This window comes from Poecilia latipinna, unplaced genomic scaffold, assembly GCF_001443285.1.
Source record: "Poecilia latipinna isolate Pla-1442-1.1 unplaced genomic scaffold, P_latipinna-1.0 Scaffold1433, whole genome shotgun sequence".
Taxonomy (NCBI): domain Eukaryota; kingdom Metazoa; phylum Chordata; class Actinopteri; order Cyprinodontiformes; family Poeciliidae; genus Poecilia; species Poecilia latipinna.
In genome coordinates this window covers 103,213-119,597 of record NW_015114049.1, presented here as the reverse complement: position 1 = coordinate 119,597, position 16,385 = coordinate 103,213, and the positions used below count along the sequence as shown (strand labels likewise).

Here is a 16,385-nt window from a genome sequence, read left to right as displayed (position 1 = left end):
GTGTATTGCACTACTTAACCATTGTGTTTAGAAATAGGGTCCAACCGATTGCACACACGTAAATTGTATCATTTGCCACAGTTCTCTACGTTTGCCTCAGTCCTCGCACGCACAAGGGTTAAAACAGCCTTAAATAATGTTTCAAATGCTAAGTTCATAAGTGCTTTGTAGACATCTTGCTGTAAAACTTTAGGATCGATTAAATTAAGACTAAACAACATGGCAGAGCTTTATAATATTACTACATAAAGTTAATTTTTAAAGTTTAATCGGTAATACTTTTATAACAAATTTATGTCAGATCATGATGTCTTGGTTAATGACAAGTTGTCATAACAAAGATATTTTCAATGATGTCAACTTTGTATTAAAAGTGTCATTATTTACCGAATGACACTTTATGACAACAGTCATAAATATTTATGAAGACTTATTGATGTTCATGACAGGTGTTATGTCATGTTTATGATGGTGTCATGACAGTCTTATTCACCCCTCTTTAAATAAAGTGTTACCAAAATTTCATAGTCATGTTCAAGTCTTGGGAAGCAGAATAGTTTGTATAGAAAACTATGCACAACTATTCTGTGCATAGTATTCAATGTTTTATGACGTTTTATCCCGTTACTGACAAGATGACATGATTTAAAAAGATGAGCTACTGTGCTTTCTTTCTGTGTACTCAAAAGCTTTTAATAATAAATCCTTCTCACAGACTACTATAAATGCAGAGTATCGCTGTAACTGGGTCAAATGCCTGCGCCATCTTGTGACGTAATCAGGGTAAGTCAAACCGTAAACATCTAAGGTTGAATACACAGAAGCAGAGGAAGTTGTGAGAGATTTCAGCAACAATGACTCCAATGGTTCTGGGGAGGAAAGGTCTGACGGTGAAGATTTGGAGCTGAACATCTGTTGCCTCCAAGTTACTGAATGGTAATAAACCAATCTGAGTCAAACTGTAAACAAGTTTACTGAGATACACTGAATACACAGGGTTTACAGTTTGACTTACCCTGATCACAAGATGGGCAGCGCCATCACAAGATGGTAGTTCATCTGTTTAAATCATGTAAGTAGTTTTACTGTGTCTTTGACACTTTAAGTCAGAAGTAAACATCATTATATTTTTGAGAAACAAAGGTGATACTACCTCTCCAACCATGCCATTCCACACATTGTTGATCTTCTTTCCATGTTTTCCGTTGGTAACCAGATAAAGATCGTAGGTAAACTTGACGTTCCTGGCAATCTTCTTCAGAATGTCGATGCAGAAACCTTTGCAGCACTGTTTGATATAGGCACCTCCTGATGTGCTGTTTCTGTAACAAACACAGAACAAAAAGCACACTTTTAACCAGATTTTATTTACAAGACCACATGGACGCATGCCAGAAGTAAAGATGTCTGCTTGTAACCATCTAAGCTGCTTGTGCACATCTGTCGCTTCAGTCAAACTGTAAATGTGGAATTACAACAGGCAGAGGAAACGTGAATGCTGCTGAAAGGCAGAGAGAGACAGTGTGCTGTGTGTCTCCCTCAGTGCCAGCTAACCAAACCAGATGAAAACACAGGGGTACTGAGCAGATGCTGCTGGCTTTAAATAGTTACAGAGCAACCAGCCCACATGATTAAATAATCAGCCGTCCTTTTCTTCACTACCTTCTGTTCCTTTTATCTCCTTCATAATAAAAAGTTTACCTGTGTGTATTTGCAGTCTCACACACACACACACACACGCACACACACACACATGCATGCACTCACACACAGTGCATGCACAGAAAGAAAACAAATATTTAAGTGAACTTTTCTGACAGTCGTCCCTAGAGGACCTGGGAGCAACAAAAGAAATTGAATTGTTGGATCAAGTGATTCTCATAATCTATTAAACCCTACCAGCCTTTTTCAAAAGCATTTCCATTAAAACTTAATTTCATTCCCATGTTGGCCATCTTTGATGTAACTTATATGGATCGTAACTCCATGACCTTTTCATGTGGCATTTTTGCTGAATCCAATCTGAGAGAAAAGTTCATGAAGAACTGAGAGATTCACAGAGCACAGAAAACGGAGAATGATAGTAAAAGATGTGAAATATCAAAAGATTAAAAAAAAAACATGGAAGTAGAAAGTACTATGAGTTCAACATCTGTGAGTATGGACGATCTGTGTCCCTGGGGTTCAAATGCACACACACTGTATACATTATCTCTTCCCAGCTGGGGCCCATCAGAATCCTTATCTCATTCTGTAAACACACATTTATACATAAGTGAACATGCAACAACAGCGAATTGTCATCACATTTGTTTAACTTTTGCTATGAAACAACAAAAATGTAGCAATAAAATGGAAGAAGTGAGAGTGTGCTTATGGGCTGGACAGTAACTTTTAAAACTGCTGTGAAAAGTACCAGCCTAGAGAGATTCCTCCTATATCTCCTTGTTACACCTTTCATTTTTGTTTTTCAAGCAATCTCAAGGTGGCGTTTTAGGCGTGTTTTGGATTACTGTCCTGCTGCGCAAGCCAGTCTTTGTCCTTAAGGGTTTTCTGTTTCAAGGTTCCAATCCATGATTTGGAAAAACATGGATTGTTCTCTCTTTGCTCAGGTGTGGTTTTCACCTTTCTTCGCCAATTCTTCCTGCCTGTTCTATTTATTATTACTAAATCTACAACCTCTAAATCTACAACCATTTCGAAATTCAGGCCTCAATTCAGGCCATTGAGGCCTGAATTTCTAGATCAGTGGTTCTTAACCTGGGTTAGACCGAACCCCAGGGGTTCGATGAGTCGGTCTCAGGGGTTCGGCGGAGGTAAAGACACACTTGTGTAAAGTCGTGATGACGAGCCCCGCTTTGCCATCACTAGCTGCAGAGGATCACGTTACATTGCTTAGCCAATCAGTGCTGTGGAGGAGCACTGATTGAAGGAGTTTCACTCTCAGCATGAATTTGAACTTGTAGCTTTCGGTGTACTTCTAAATCTGCTCCTTAGTCGCATCTTTTCGGGATTGGTACTGTCTCTAGTGGCGTGGGGGTGGTAACACAACTAATATAATTACATTACTAAATCAGAATACCGCAAAGTCTTCATTATTTATTATTAATTTTTCATTCTCTTAAGAATGTAGAGCTAATAAACAAGACTTTCTCTCGATGGCCAACCTGTTGAAACTGTGGCAAATTTTAAATACCTTGGGTCATTCCTGTACAGTCAGCTCAACTTTGCTGAAAACACTGACTTGAAGAACTGTTCTCAGAGACTCTACCTTTTAAGAAGACTTAGTGATCTTGGGGTGACCCAACTAATGTCTTGAATTTGGGGGGAAAAAAATCATATTTTATTTATCACTACAGAAGGGTTCAGTGAATGTGCATATGAAACTGGTGGGTTCGGTACCTCAAAAAAGGTTAAGGACCACTGTTCTAGATGTTGCTTTGGTTTACTTTGTAAACCCCTGGTTGAATCGTTGATTCACTCTTATAGAAATTCTGGTAGGCAGTACTTTTGTTATTATCTGGATCTGCATAAAGGCTCTCACAAGGCTCTCGCTGTGGTTTGGGTTTCTTTAGATCAGGGCAGTATGTTTTCCTTTTTGTGATATTTTAGCTTGTTTTGGGTTGTCAGACAGATTCTGCTTAAATCATTTCTTGATTCTAAATGTCTGGCAGTAATCCAGCCTCTGTATGACAAGTGAAATTTCAGTTCACTTCACTTTTTTAAGTCCCTGACGGGCAAGCCATTTGCAAGGACAAGTTGTGGCGCCCATCACACATTCACACAAGAACTGAAACAATTAGTGAGATAAAAAATGAGAAAAAAATCTCAAGGTAAATGAGATCATTTAATAGCATACATCAAAAATAAATATAAACTCGAGCTAAAACTAAAATTAAACTTAAGTAAGTCAATAGTAATCTTAACTCAGACCATTAATTAATTGTTTAAAACATGAATGAGTTCTTGAGTCTATTTGTTCAACACTTAAATAGAATACAATCTGCTACCTGAAGCTGAGTGTGTAGTGGACGGGTGGAATTTGAAAGGACTTTTTTGGCTTTAGACACTGATCTGGATTTGAATAAATCCAAAATGTCTCAAATCAGCAAAGGATATTTGCTGATTTGATTTTTGCGAATTTGATTATCATATTGATAGATGTAATAAAACAAAATTTTCATAAAAACACAATCAATGTTAAAGGTTTTCACAATACAATATGTTGCAAGTAGAAGCTTTAGTATGTGTTCACAGCCAAGCACACCAGGAATGCAAAAAATAAAGTGAAATCGGACAATATTTGCTCAATAAGATCAACATGAACAACAGTCATTTATTGTCAGAGGTGTATGGAGATAAAAAGTCAATGTAGCAGCAGCAGTGTAAAGCCCATTGTAACCTTAGGCCAGATCTGAATGTTCTTAATGATGTTGTCCCCTGCATCTGCACTCTGAACACCATAATGTACTGTCTGTGAGTGGCAGAGCGGCAGCTCAGCCTGATCTGTTTCTGGGGGAAAGGCTTTGAGCTAGTGTTTCTGCCAGGCTGTTATGCACAGCTGATTGCCCTTTAATCTGCAGGGTTTACATCTGGGCTTTTGACATTCTGTGCACTGCATCCTGACGGTTGAACGGTTGCTGAAAGTTTATATTTCATTAAGATTTCTTTCAATACGATAAAGGCCAGTGTGTAAATGATTAGTAATGATAGCCTACAATAAGCTATAAGTACTGTTGTATTTCATGTCAAAGCTTTCTTCAGACAAGATTAATTTGCACTGGACTTTAACACCACACAATGTTTAGGTTAGCCTGTGTCAAGCAGACTGTGTACTATGCTGATGCAGTGTAATACAAAAATCTTTAGTCACTCTTGTTTTGTTTTTACTTTGCTTCCAAAAACACACTCACAGACAGTTTTGGATTCTTTTTTAGATGTCCTGAATAATGGCTCTCCTCAGGACTGTCAGGAGAGGACTCAGTGAATCAGGCTGTCTTTGAAGATTTCTATGCTGGAGTTCACTTTTTAAAAAAATGTGTGTGTGCATGTGTGTGGTTGTCATACTGAGAAACAGGGACACAACGAGAAAGACATGCATCATAGCAACCACTTAGATTAGCAAGACTGTAGGCATGAACAATTAGATGACCGAGTCAGCTCACATGGGGAGTTTATCGTGCAATCAGACCCGCAACGTTTTCCTAGGGAGCATTTACACTTCTGTACAAGTCAAATCTTCACAGGCTTCTTTTTTTCTGCAAACCATCTAATTGAGCAGTTAACAACTCTCTAATTGAGGATGGTAAATAATATATGCCACACTTAGAACAATGCATGTTGCAGTATTCAGTCCATCATGAAAATGGGACTTCTGCAAACTCACCACGATTTAGCCATCCCTCCTCCCCCCAGGGCTGTTAGGCAGGGAAAGGTGAGCATTAATCTAGGAAGTAGCCAAGAGGCCAATACCACTGCAGAGACCCAATGCACAGGTGGGATAATCTGTCACCAGGACAACTATGTGGTAGAAGATGTGCTGGTACAATGAGAAGAAAACGAAACCTTCCGGCCAGCATGGAGAATGCTCACACATAACCCTGAACAAACCACCTCTATGGGTAAACGTGGGGGTAGAAGATCAGGGTTGATTAGACTTTACTAAAAAAAACACTTTAGTCTGAGGCTGAGAATTAATTTAATTAGATAGATAGATTAATCAATTAATCTGTCTGTGATGTTGTGATTGTTGTTTAGCACTGATATATAAATAAACTTTGACTTGAGTAAAAACAACCAATGAAAATAGTCAAGACAGCTTTCTAAGATTCAAAGAAAGTCAGGGGTCTTAAAAAATACAAAAAGAAGCGATTGATCACACTTAATTTTTTTTGCAATGAACTTTAAATTTACTAATTTTACACTGCAAGTTAAGTCAGTTATGAATTCCTAAAACTTTTGCGGTAGATAAGATCAAAGTGCAAAGAGAAGCATACAAATTATTACATGTGGGTGACTGGTTTTTAAAACAGCTGGACCTCTGAGGTTACTGGAAACAGAAAATTTCACAAAAAGTATGTACTTTTTACAACAAAATATTGCAGAGTAATTCTACTCCCAACATTTTGCTGTAGAGGAGTGTCTGAGAGAGGAGTCAAGGCCAGGTGAAATAATGACAACACTGCTGCTGGGAGCTACAAGTTAAGTTTCCGCTCGTGGTGAGAGAGGATAGATCATAGCCTGCAGACATGGTGAACAACTCCCGAGGTGTGCTGGATGCCAGAATATGGAATTTGATGTGAACGGCCACTGGCAGGCAGAGGGGAGGAAGATGGGTGGAGAACATGGGCAGACAAAAAAGGAGAACTTGGAGAGGTTGACGATGGGGCAGACCACATATAGCTTCTGAACAGAATAGTTGACGCACCCAGAGCACTGAGAGGTTCAGGAGAACAGGTGGGAAAAGATACTTTAAACATCTTTTCACTTTCTGGCCTCAGACGTGCAACAGCAGTTTTATTGGAGCTGGATTAATACTGCTGAGTCAACTAAAGTTTAGCTTTAAAGGGGGCAAAAATAGCAGAAGTCACAAATTACACAAGTCAGAGAAGAACAAATCAGAATTACAATTAACACTGCCAATTTATTCAGAAGGTTATTGTTATTTGTTCTGTGAAGGAAATCTTTAGAAGTCTGTTTAAACAGCAAAATATCAAAAATATTAAGGAAATTCCCACCAGTAACACTTCTGAAACAAACAAAAAAAGTAACAGTTTATAAAATTTAGATGAGCTGAGTGAGTTGTTTCAGCTCTACTCCAGAACAACCAACCAAACCAATCAAGAACCAATCAAAATGTCCGTTAATCTTGCACAACCAAACTTTTTACAAGCAAGAATCTTTAAAAGTGACAACCTCAAACAAATTTCTACAACTTCCAGCATGTACAGCACATATCACTCTGTGCAGTAGAGCAGAAAGATTATATTATTATAAATTGACACTTTTAGGGGTAAAAACCTTTGGCTAAGTGAGAGACAAAGAATTTCATAGGCCATGGCTAATCCTTTGTAGGAAATCCCCTCTAGAACGGTGTATGGGAATCAGGGCATAACACAATGATCTTTGAAATAAAATTCAGCAGGAACCCAAAAAAATCCTTGTCACTATCGTGAACAAAACCTTGAGAGTAAATTGCAAATTCAAGACCCCTGACTTCTGGGCAGAAGACTGTTTTCTCACTCAGACAAAAGCTTTGGTCAGTTTGAGGATCGTGATCCTGTCAAAATCTTCCAGATAAAATCCAACACGATCTCAGCTCCCAACCTTTCCACAGAGAGACTGCTGAAAAACAAACAGAAGGTTGTAGGTTCGATTTCAGCTTCCTCCTGTCATGTTTCCATTTACCCCTGGACAAGGCACTCAACCCTAGTTGCCTACCTAAGTTGCCTGTGTATCAGTGGATAAATATGTGCATTTGTGAGTGCAAATGGGAACAGTGACTCTTCTGTAAAGCACTTTGACTGGTCAAAATGACTAGAAAAGTGCTATGTAAGTTCAGTTCATTTGGCAATTCCAACTGCCTCCCTTTGCAATAAAACACCCATAATTCAGTTTATTATTATTATTATTATTATTATTATTAACTGTTAGCTCATTTGTAACACCCCTCCAATTTTTTGAGTTTCTTCCCTTCCACAAGTTTGTCACCACAGTTTGCTGGAGTTCTGACTTGTTCTGCAGAGGGAATGAGTCAGAACTCCAGCTCATCTAAAAGGAGCACAAATGAGGCAGCTCATTTTGTAGGCCACCTCACTCACACATGCCTGTTCAGATCTTCCCACAACTTCTCCATAGCACTGAGACCAGGACTTTGTGATGGCCACACCAAAACACTGACTTTTTTGTCCTTAACCCACTTTGTAACAACCACTTTGGCTGGATGCTTTGGGTTATTGTCTACGTGGAAGACCCATTTAAATCCAATGTTGTATTTCCTAGCTGATGTCTTTAAATGTTGCTTTGTATAAGGTAGATAAGATACATTCTTGCATTCCTGTATTTTTGAATTATAATGTAGGCTGCAGATTTAGGAGGCGTTTCTAATGTAAAATGCTGTGTAAAAACATAAAGAACACTGCAATGGGCTAAGAGGATATTACAATTCATACTTGAGATGAATTGTAATATCCGTAAACTTGAGTGTATAATCAATAGCTACACTACTTAAAACAAAATCTATATTACTAAATTACAAAACAAAGCACTAATAAAGCTGAAGTGAAAGAAAAAAATGGCTGCACAGTAAATTACATCTGAGCAAAGAGCAATAGGGAGAAATTCATTATCAGTTCAAGAAGAAAAAACCCAGATTAAACTAAATGAGAACCTGTCTTGTAAATGTGTCCAACCATAAGTATTTATTCCAGTGAAAGCTACATACATCTGGATATCAGTCCCCTGCATAAACAGATGGTGAGTCATTATTATATAAAATGAAAATGTGTGGGCCCAGGATGGAATACAAGATGATGAGCAAACGGCAGCTGATTGACAATTGTGTTGTCAGACAGACTGAGCTCGGTTAGAAAGGTGTGATTACGCTTCAAGGATGTTTAATACAAACATAGATGAAGAAGGACCTGCTTTAGTTTTACTGGATTTACTTTAGGAACATTCTCTTATCACCTTCTAAAGGTGAGGTTCCTTGCAAATTGATTCATAAAACCTGAATTTTTTTTCCTCATTTTACTTTATTACAGCCATAAACCTTTAATAAACAAAAATCTGGAAAGCATTGTAAGGACTCCGTCCCCAAGAATAAAGCCCTTGTGGGACAACATTTTGTGTGTGTGTGTGTGTGTGTGTGTGTGAGGAGCACTAACAGCATTGGACATCTATAGACAGATATTTTTTGCATATCTTTCTTCAAAAACAAGTTAAGCTTATACAGATTGAATAGAGAACAATTTAAGTCTTAGCACAAATGCATAACCGGATCTGGACATTGAACAGCCCACTGTAACACATTGATAATGTTTCATAATCTAACTTGTATCGTCCACAGCTTTATCCCTGTTCTGTCTGCTGTACTCCTTGGTCCTCATGATGTGGTTTATTCACTGAATAATAAATATAAAAAAGTTCAAAGGCCTCTAAGCAACATCTGATGTACAGCATAAATATAGGTGGTTTACTAATTAGGCAACTTCTGAAGGTAATTCACTGGTCCAGTTATACTTTGTGGTAATGGGGGCTGAAAACATATTTTCACATTTTTATAGTTATTCTACTGTTTTGGCTGGTCAAAAAAAAAAAAAGTGAAATAAATTGCTTTCTACTTGTCACATGATATTATGCGTAAAAGCTGTATGCTGTTTCTGAAGCACAGTCTGTAAATCTTTGCCTGAATACTTTATAAATGTGACTTTTAACTTGAGTTGTGGTTAGCTGTAGTTCACTGACATCTGGAGTGTTTGGGTACTTACAGCTTGACATGTTTACGACAGGGCACAGAGTTCCTGTTGCAGGTGCCGGTGAGGATGTCTACATTATCCACAACGACAAAAGGCTTCTCCTCCAGAGTAACTATGGAGAGGTGGTTCTCATCAGCATCTTCATCCCCATGGGCGTTATACCTCGGCCACACTGGGAACATGAGCGACAGCGTCCCGTTTTCCCAGCGGCCCATCTGTGTGCACACAAACAAAATCAGACACAAGAATCCTTATCGGTCTTTTACTTCTTTTTTTTTTTTTTTTTTTTTTACATAGATCCTCATCAAATTTAATAATAATAATAATAAAAAACCCTTTTATTGTTACCTTCTCCCACTTTCTTTCACTGTTCAACACAATGACAACCAATCTGGGGTTGGCCTGGTAACCATCTGGAGTAAAGGATAGATCTCGTCCTTCGTTCCACACATGCATCATATGTCTGCGGCCCATGGAGAGTTAGAGAGCAGAGGGAGCTGTTGTTACACATCAGTCACAGTTTGTGCACAGGAGCAGATACATTTCAAATAAAACACTAAACACTCTGTAATCGCTGCAAGAGGATCCTCTACAAATCAATGCTGTCTTCACCCACTGTGTGCATGTGTGCATGCCTCAGAGTGTGAATCTGTGTTGTGAGTGGGTGGGAGGCAGAGTCAGAGGGCATATATCTCTTCCACCAACATTCTGCATTGATTCCTTCACAGATGTACGCCTGAAAGACAAGTCACTGGTGCAACGAGGGTGGCCCCACTCTCTTACTCAAAACAGCTCTCCTGCATGTGCAAACAGGCTTTTGGTGAAACCTTTATGCTTGCTAAAGCGAACCAATGGAAGGCAGCAAAAGAGTCAGCAGTGATGTGAGACTAAGAACACACTCACTTTGGTTAAACCACTTTCAGACAGCAAGCTTGATCTGATGGTTAAAACATGATATAATAGCTTGAATTCCCAAAGGGAGAAAGATGGGCCATCTGAGGAAGTTTAAGGAGAAGACTAAATTACAAAACAGACAAGCACTTCCTCTTAAATAATCCATTTTGACACTGAGTTGACGGATGATGCTTGACAACAGAAACCTCGTCTGACCAAAGCAAAAAGGACAAAAATTAGCCCCATGAACATTTCTAATTTAATGGTATTAAATAAAGAGAGTAGATCTCCCTTCTGATTTTTACTAAAACAAGAGTTAGGGACCCTTCAAGAGTTGTTGACCCTTGAAAGGTCAATGCATAAGTTGAAATATTGTGACTGAAAGTCATGATGAATAAGAAGAATTTGACTGCAGATTTGCATTAACCCTGCCAGTGAAAAATATCATAATGTATGTTGTTTTTTATCAGTTTTGTGTTTCTATGATGTGAAGCACTTTGAACTGCCTTGTTGCTGAAATGTGCTGTACTAATAAACTTGATTGATTGATTAATTGTAATAATCTCCTCAAATGTAATAATGCTATAACATAACATGGAATAAACTGTTACAAAATACATTGTAAGATTTTATTATATCTTATATTATTATATACATCTGTAATATATATTTAATAATGTTTTAATACATTTTGAATCCTCAGTTTACTACATTATTGCATACTGCGGTGTTGTTACATTTTGCAGGGTTAGCTCCATTGTTGATACACCCTCTTTCAAGCACAAATAATTAGCTCCACATAAACCTACGCAAATACACATAATAGACACTTTTGCTCTCTATAATTGAAGCTGTCCCTATTATATATTACAATGGATTAATTTATTAGTAGCATGTTGAGGTAAATATACCTTAATGTTTGAAAGTTCCTCATAGTGCAGCAGGTATGCCCTTGTTGCAATAAATTGCTGTGGTTGAGTATGTATTGCTAAAACACCATCACAGTTTACTCTGGGAATAAACTGTCTCCTCCTGTTTGAATAAAATCTGTTTAATCTGAACAGCTGAAACTGCTGTGGTTCTAATGCATGCCTCAAAAAATTGCTTGATATATTTATATTTTTATGTCTTGGTATTCATGTATAAGGACTTGATCCAGAGCTTTATTCTCAGGAAAAAATACAACTGTAGTCACTGTAAAAAGAGCTTCACTCTTTCCTAGTCCTATTGTTTTATATTAGAATATATTAAAAGTTATCTAGACATTATCAGATTGTAAAATCAATAACTTAAAGTGTTGTTTTCTAGTCCAATGTTTCAGTTCATTGGGGTCTACAGTGCAGATATTATTATCTGTTCTTTTAAGATCACAGTAATTCAGTTTAATACATCATATTTATTTAGCGCCAATTCACACCAAATAACATCTCAAAGTGTTTGACAAGAAAAACTGGTTAAATTATCAGAACTATACAAGCAGACCACAATGCAGACTTAACTCTTTAGATTGGCTTTTGGTTAATTTTGTTCATTGATTTTAGATTCTTTTATTATTGATGTTTCCTTTTTTGTAAAGCACTTTGTGATTTTTATGTCTGTGAAAGGTGCTATACAAATAAATACTTAATGTAAAATCTAATCAAGTAGAGTCATTAAACCAGATTTACTCCTAATGTTTGTCAGGGCCTGTAAAACGTTATTATTTTCTCTTCCATCATCATGTTTCTGCTCTGCTGCAATGTTTGGAATTGTTATCTTGTTTAATGATCCTGATTATGCTAAGCTTCAGCTGTTCAGATGGCCTGAAGCAGAGGACAGAATGTGGTCAACCAAATGACCCTCATCATCAGTCCTTCAGCTGACACGAGGTGTTTGCTGTCATATGTTCTAATTGGTAGGTGCTATGTTCCAAAGAACACTGCTCCATTGTTCACTCAGACAGAGCCTTGCAAACATATAATAAATCCAAAATGATTAATACACTTGGCATATTTAGTTTAAAAGTTGAAATTTTACGAACATGTAAAATTCTTCTCTGCATAGTCAACCAATGTTGACCAATAGGAGAGAAGTTGACAGGCTTGCTAACGCCACCTTTTCCTGTTTGGCACTTTACCTTCCAGAGAGAGTCAGATGGGAAAATAAAAGAGAACATGAGAAAAGAAAAATAATCTGTAAATAAACAGACAAAAGAGAGAAAGGGATAGGAGAAAACGCAAAGAGGACATGATTCATTAAAAAAAGAGAGTAATTAAAATAAATGAATATGAAAAAAAATAATAGTAATTTGTTTTTAGTTAAATACAAAATATAGCAAAAAGAAAATGAATAACAATATAATAACAATAACAATATGATTGTTTCAAACAAGAGTTATTTCTACTCTCTTTAAAGATGGAAGCTGGTTTTTCCTCCTGCTCCCTCCCCCGTGTGCCCTGCTTTGCTCTATGTCCTCTGCTGTCTTTTTAGGAAATTCTTTTTGCATATCTTCAGAATTGCAAATTATGGATCTGATCTCTCAACACAGTTGATCAAATTTTCTCAACAAGAAAACCGGACAGAGTCAAATCTGAAAGCTGATAGGTTAAAAGAACCAACAAAGCTGCTGTTTCATTTGGTTAGCGTAGCCCTGCCTGCTACAAGAATAATCTTGTTCACCCGTCATTACGCATTCCAAGCTGTAGATATAAATAACTTTGTCATCTCACAAAAAGTAAAGCATCAAAAGCATAAACAGCAACTTCAATATTTCCTATATTTTCCTAACATTTCCCACAAACAAAGCCTCACAGACATATAACATTTATAACATACTTCCCTCCCTCCACTTAAGCACCCCCTTACACACATCACAAGAGACAATGCATCACATGAAACACAGGGGAATGGACTATTGTCAAAGGAGTTTGTTCAATGTTAGTCAAGGCAACAAAGCTATTCTTAAAGTGGCTCTTTTCCAGTCTGTGGTGCATGGAACGCGTATGGTAGCTGTGTTACTCAGCTTGTCAGTCGAAATGTGCACTGTTTAAGATGCTATGTTGAGTCTTAGTTTTTTTATGATGCTGACAGCATAGTGAAGAAACAGGGGGAGCAGTAGATTAGAATAGATTTAGATTAGAATATATTTTTTAGATGAAACCTGTACATTTGAAAGTTTTGGCTCCCATGCTGATTTCTGCAAGGGGTTAAAATAAGGAATCTATTGTGTGTTTTTCTACACTTCAGGTTAGTTTCAGTAATTTTAGAGCCAGATGAAAACCAGATCTTTTTTTTGTCCTCGTGTTATTTTTCCTTGATTATTGTAATAAAGAAGGTCTTTTATTTGTGGGAAATTGCAAAAAATTAGCCGTTGTTTAAATAGCATTTCAATCAACAAGACATTGAATATTCCTGCTTTTATTGTAAAGGTTCCACATTTTGTTCTCTGTAGCTGTAATACATTATGTGACCTTGGTGTGAAAACTTCTCCAAATGCATGAATGAGGTAGAAGAAAAAGTTTCTCCAACAAAATTACTTTAAAGCAGCAAGAAAAGTGACAGCTTATAGTTTTAGCATTAACACCACTTACATCGCAAAGACAATTTTTTTTATAAACTCAGAGAATAAATCTCGTCTCCAACCTGAACTATTATACAGCTCACACATACTAAAGTCTAAGATTTTAATTCCTGCGCAGCCCGAGTGATGTCAGATCCAGCAGATTTGATAGTGTTTTTGAAATGCCAGATTATGTTGTCTTGTTTCTTTGTCTCTGTCTCACGCTGCTGATGTTCACACTCCGACAAAGATGGAATCTAGACTAATGCAATGCAGGAGTCCATTCAGCCTCACCTCCTCCAACTCGGGGAAAGGAATCCAACCTCAAAATCCAGCTTCACTGTTTTTTATTTCTTGTTGTTTTTATAAAATCTAATAACTTAATGAGACAAATTACATTGTTATAGGACACATAATAAAGTTTAAGAAAGTTGCTATTAAGAGTTCTACTAGATCAGCATGTTAACAACACCATTATTGTTGGAGGCTTAATATATATTTTAATGAACTAATAAGGAGGATGACAAAATTATGACTCCTATTCTAATGAGGGAGCTCATAGTTCATTCTAGATAAACAGAGCTGAGCAACATGACCCTTATGTGTTTGTTTGTTTAATATAGACTTTGGAATGTATTATTTCATATTTTGGCCATTGCACATTTCATATTCATGAGGCAGTTACAATATCACAGAGCAGAAACACAAAGACGAACAGCATGGAACAGTCCTGTGATTATGCATCCATATTTCTACATCTTTCTCTTCTCTTATTGTCTAAAGAACCTGACAAGGACCCCGTCACCACAGACAGCTGCAGACACCTGTTAATGACGTATGCAAATATAGATCAAATCATAGACCACTACTTTACATGTACGAAGTCAGATTTTCTTTTCAAGCAGTCGTCATCATAAGTTCTCCTTACTTTTTGAAAGTTCTTTATATCTTTGCCTGTTTTTTGTTTTTTTTAACTCATTCTCTTTCCTAATGTTGGATTCCTCCTAGAGTCCAGTAACATGACTTAGGGTGATTGTTTGCTCTGAATTGTTCTTAGCTGTGGGAGTGTGTGTGCATGTGTGTGTGTGTGTTTGCATGGTTTTTGGTCTTGTCTGTGCTTCCCTGGTGACTTGTGTACCTCAGGGTGTACCCGACCTCACCAGCCCCTAAACTCTGAATAGGGGCTGGTGACTTATCTCTGTCCAGCCATCACTTTTTGATATAATTACTGAAAGAAATTAAAGTTTTCCCTGATACTGGTATTTTGGGAGATTCAGTTGTATGAAGTGTTTTAACAGAGAACACAAAGGAAAAGACAGTTGACTCAAGACTTTTGCACAGTACAGCAAACATGAACATAGCTGCTAGGAGATGTGTGCTGTCCACAGAGTTGAATGACAAAAATAGCAAAAAGAAGAAAGCTGATAAAACCTGTTATACAACTGAGTTTTTGGAAGTGCATCCTGTCATGAAGCAAAAACACATCCACATCAGAAGCTGCTGAGCTCCAGTTAACACAGAGCAGCAGCAACATAAAGGTCTGCCTTTTACTGTTTTGTCTTTTAGCTAAGGAGACACAATTGGCTTCAAAAAGCTGCACACAAAAGCTGACAGTGTTAAATGTCATTAGAAATCACAGAGTTTAACACTGCTGTCATCTCAGCTTCCTTTCCAACACCATCCCTCTCATTAGAACATTAAAAGGGTTATGCAAGACTGCTGAACACTGAGCTACAAAGACAAGCTGAGTTATGCAAGTCTGTAGACCCCAATTTTCTTACACTGTGGGTTATGCTCACACATAAACCCACTCACACACACATGCATGTCAAAAAAACTCACCCGCGCAGGGCACTAGGTGGGAGCTTTCCTGGGCTCCTGTCTGATGGTGTGCTGATGCAGCCGGCCTGGGCCTCCGGCAGATCCCCCTTCTCCCGTAGCATGGAGGAGGCCGCAGTGGAAATAATGCCCACCCCGTCCCGCACCCGCGTCTCCAGTGGGTACTCCCAGTCATCATAGGATACAGAGATCATACCCAGGGGATACACCTAAAAGGAAAACAGTGGCAAAATTACTTCAATTCAGCATCGTAACCCCAATTTGTAACTTTTTTTATGTATTCCTCTGAGGTGTCAAAGTTTCCTCTGCTATACTAAAATAATTCAAAGCTGGAAGTTCCACAAGTATGAATCTTTCTTACACTGAGCATCTCCATCAGTTCATCTGTTTAAATCTTTCAGCCTATCCTCCGCCTTCTTTATTCATCTCAGTTTGGTGTTGACTCTATAGTATAATGTTTATACTCAGAAAAAGTATAAACATTCATCTCCAGCCCAGAGTCCAACAGTGATGTGACACTTCATGTGATGTCACTGGTTCAAAACTATGGAATTTATTACCTTTTGAATTGTGGATCATCAATGACCTCATAAATACATCAAGGACAAAGCCTCAACGGACGATGTGCTCAGCGAATG

The 16,385-nt window shown here is 37.7% G+C and overlaps 1 protein-coding gene across 1 annotated transcript in view; it reads right to left on the bottom strand.

Moving 5' to 3' along the window:
* LOC106962579 (glutamate receptor ionotropic, NMDA 2A-like) overlaps positions 1 to 16,385 on the bottom strand; it is a 134,202-nt gene that overhangs the window by 37,683 nt on the left and 80,134 nt on the right. The window contains exons 6-9 of the mRNA XM_015057072.1: positions 15,751 to 15,956; positions 9,825 to 9,939; positions 9,489 to 9,691; positions 1,154 to 1,322 (exon numbers count right to left, since the gene is read on the bottom strand). Of these exons, the coding sequence (XP_014912558.1) occupies positions 1,154 to 1,322; positions 9,489 to 9,691; positions 9,825 to 9,939; positions 15,751 to 15,956 (693 nt within the window). The remainder of the gene's footprint in view (positions 1 to 1,153; positions 1,323 to 9,488; positions 9,692 to 9,824; positions 9,940 to 15,750; positions 15,957 to 16,385) is intronic.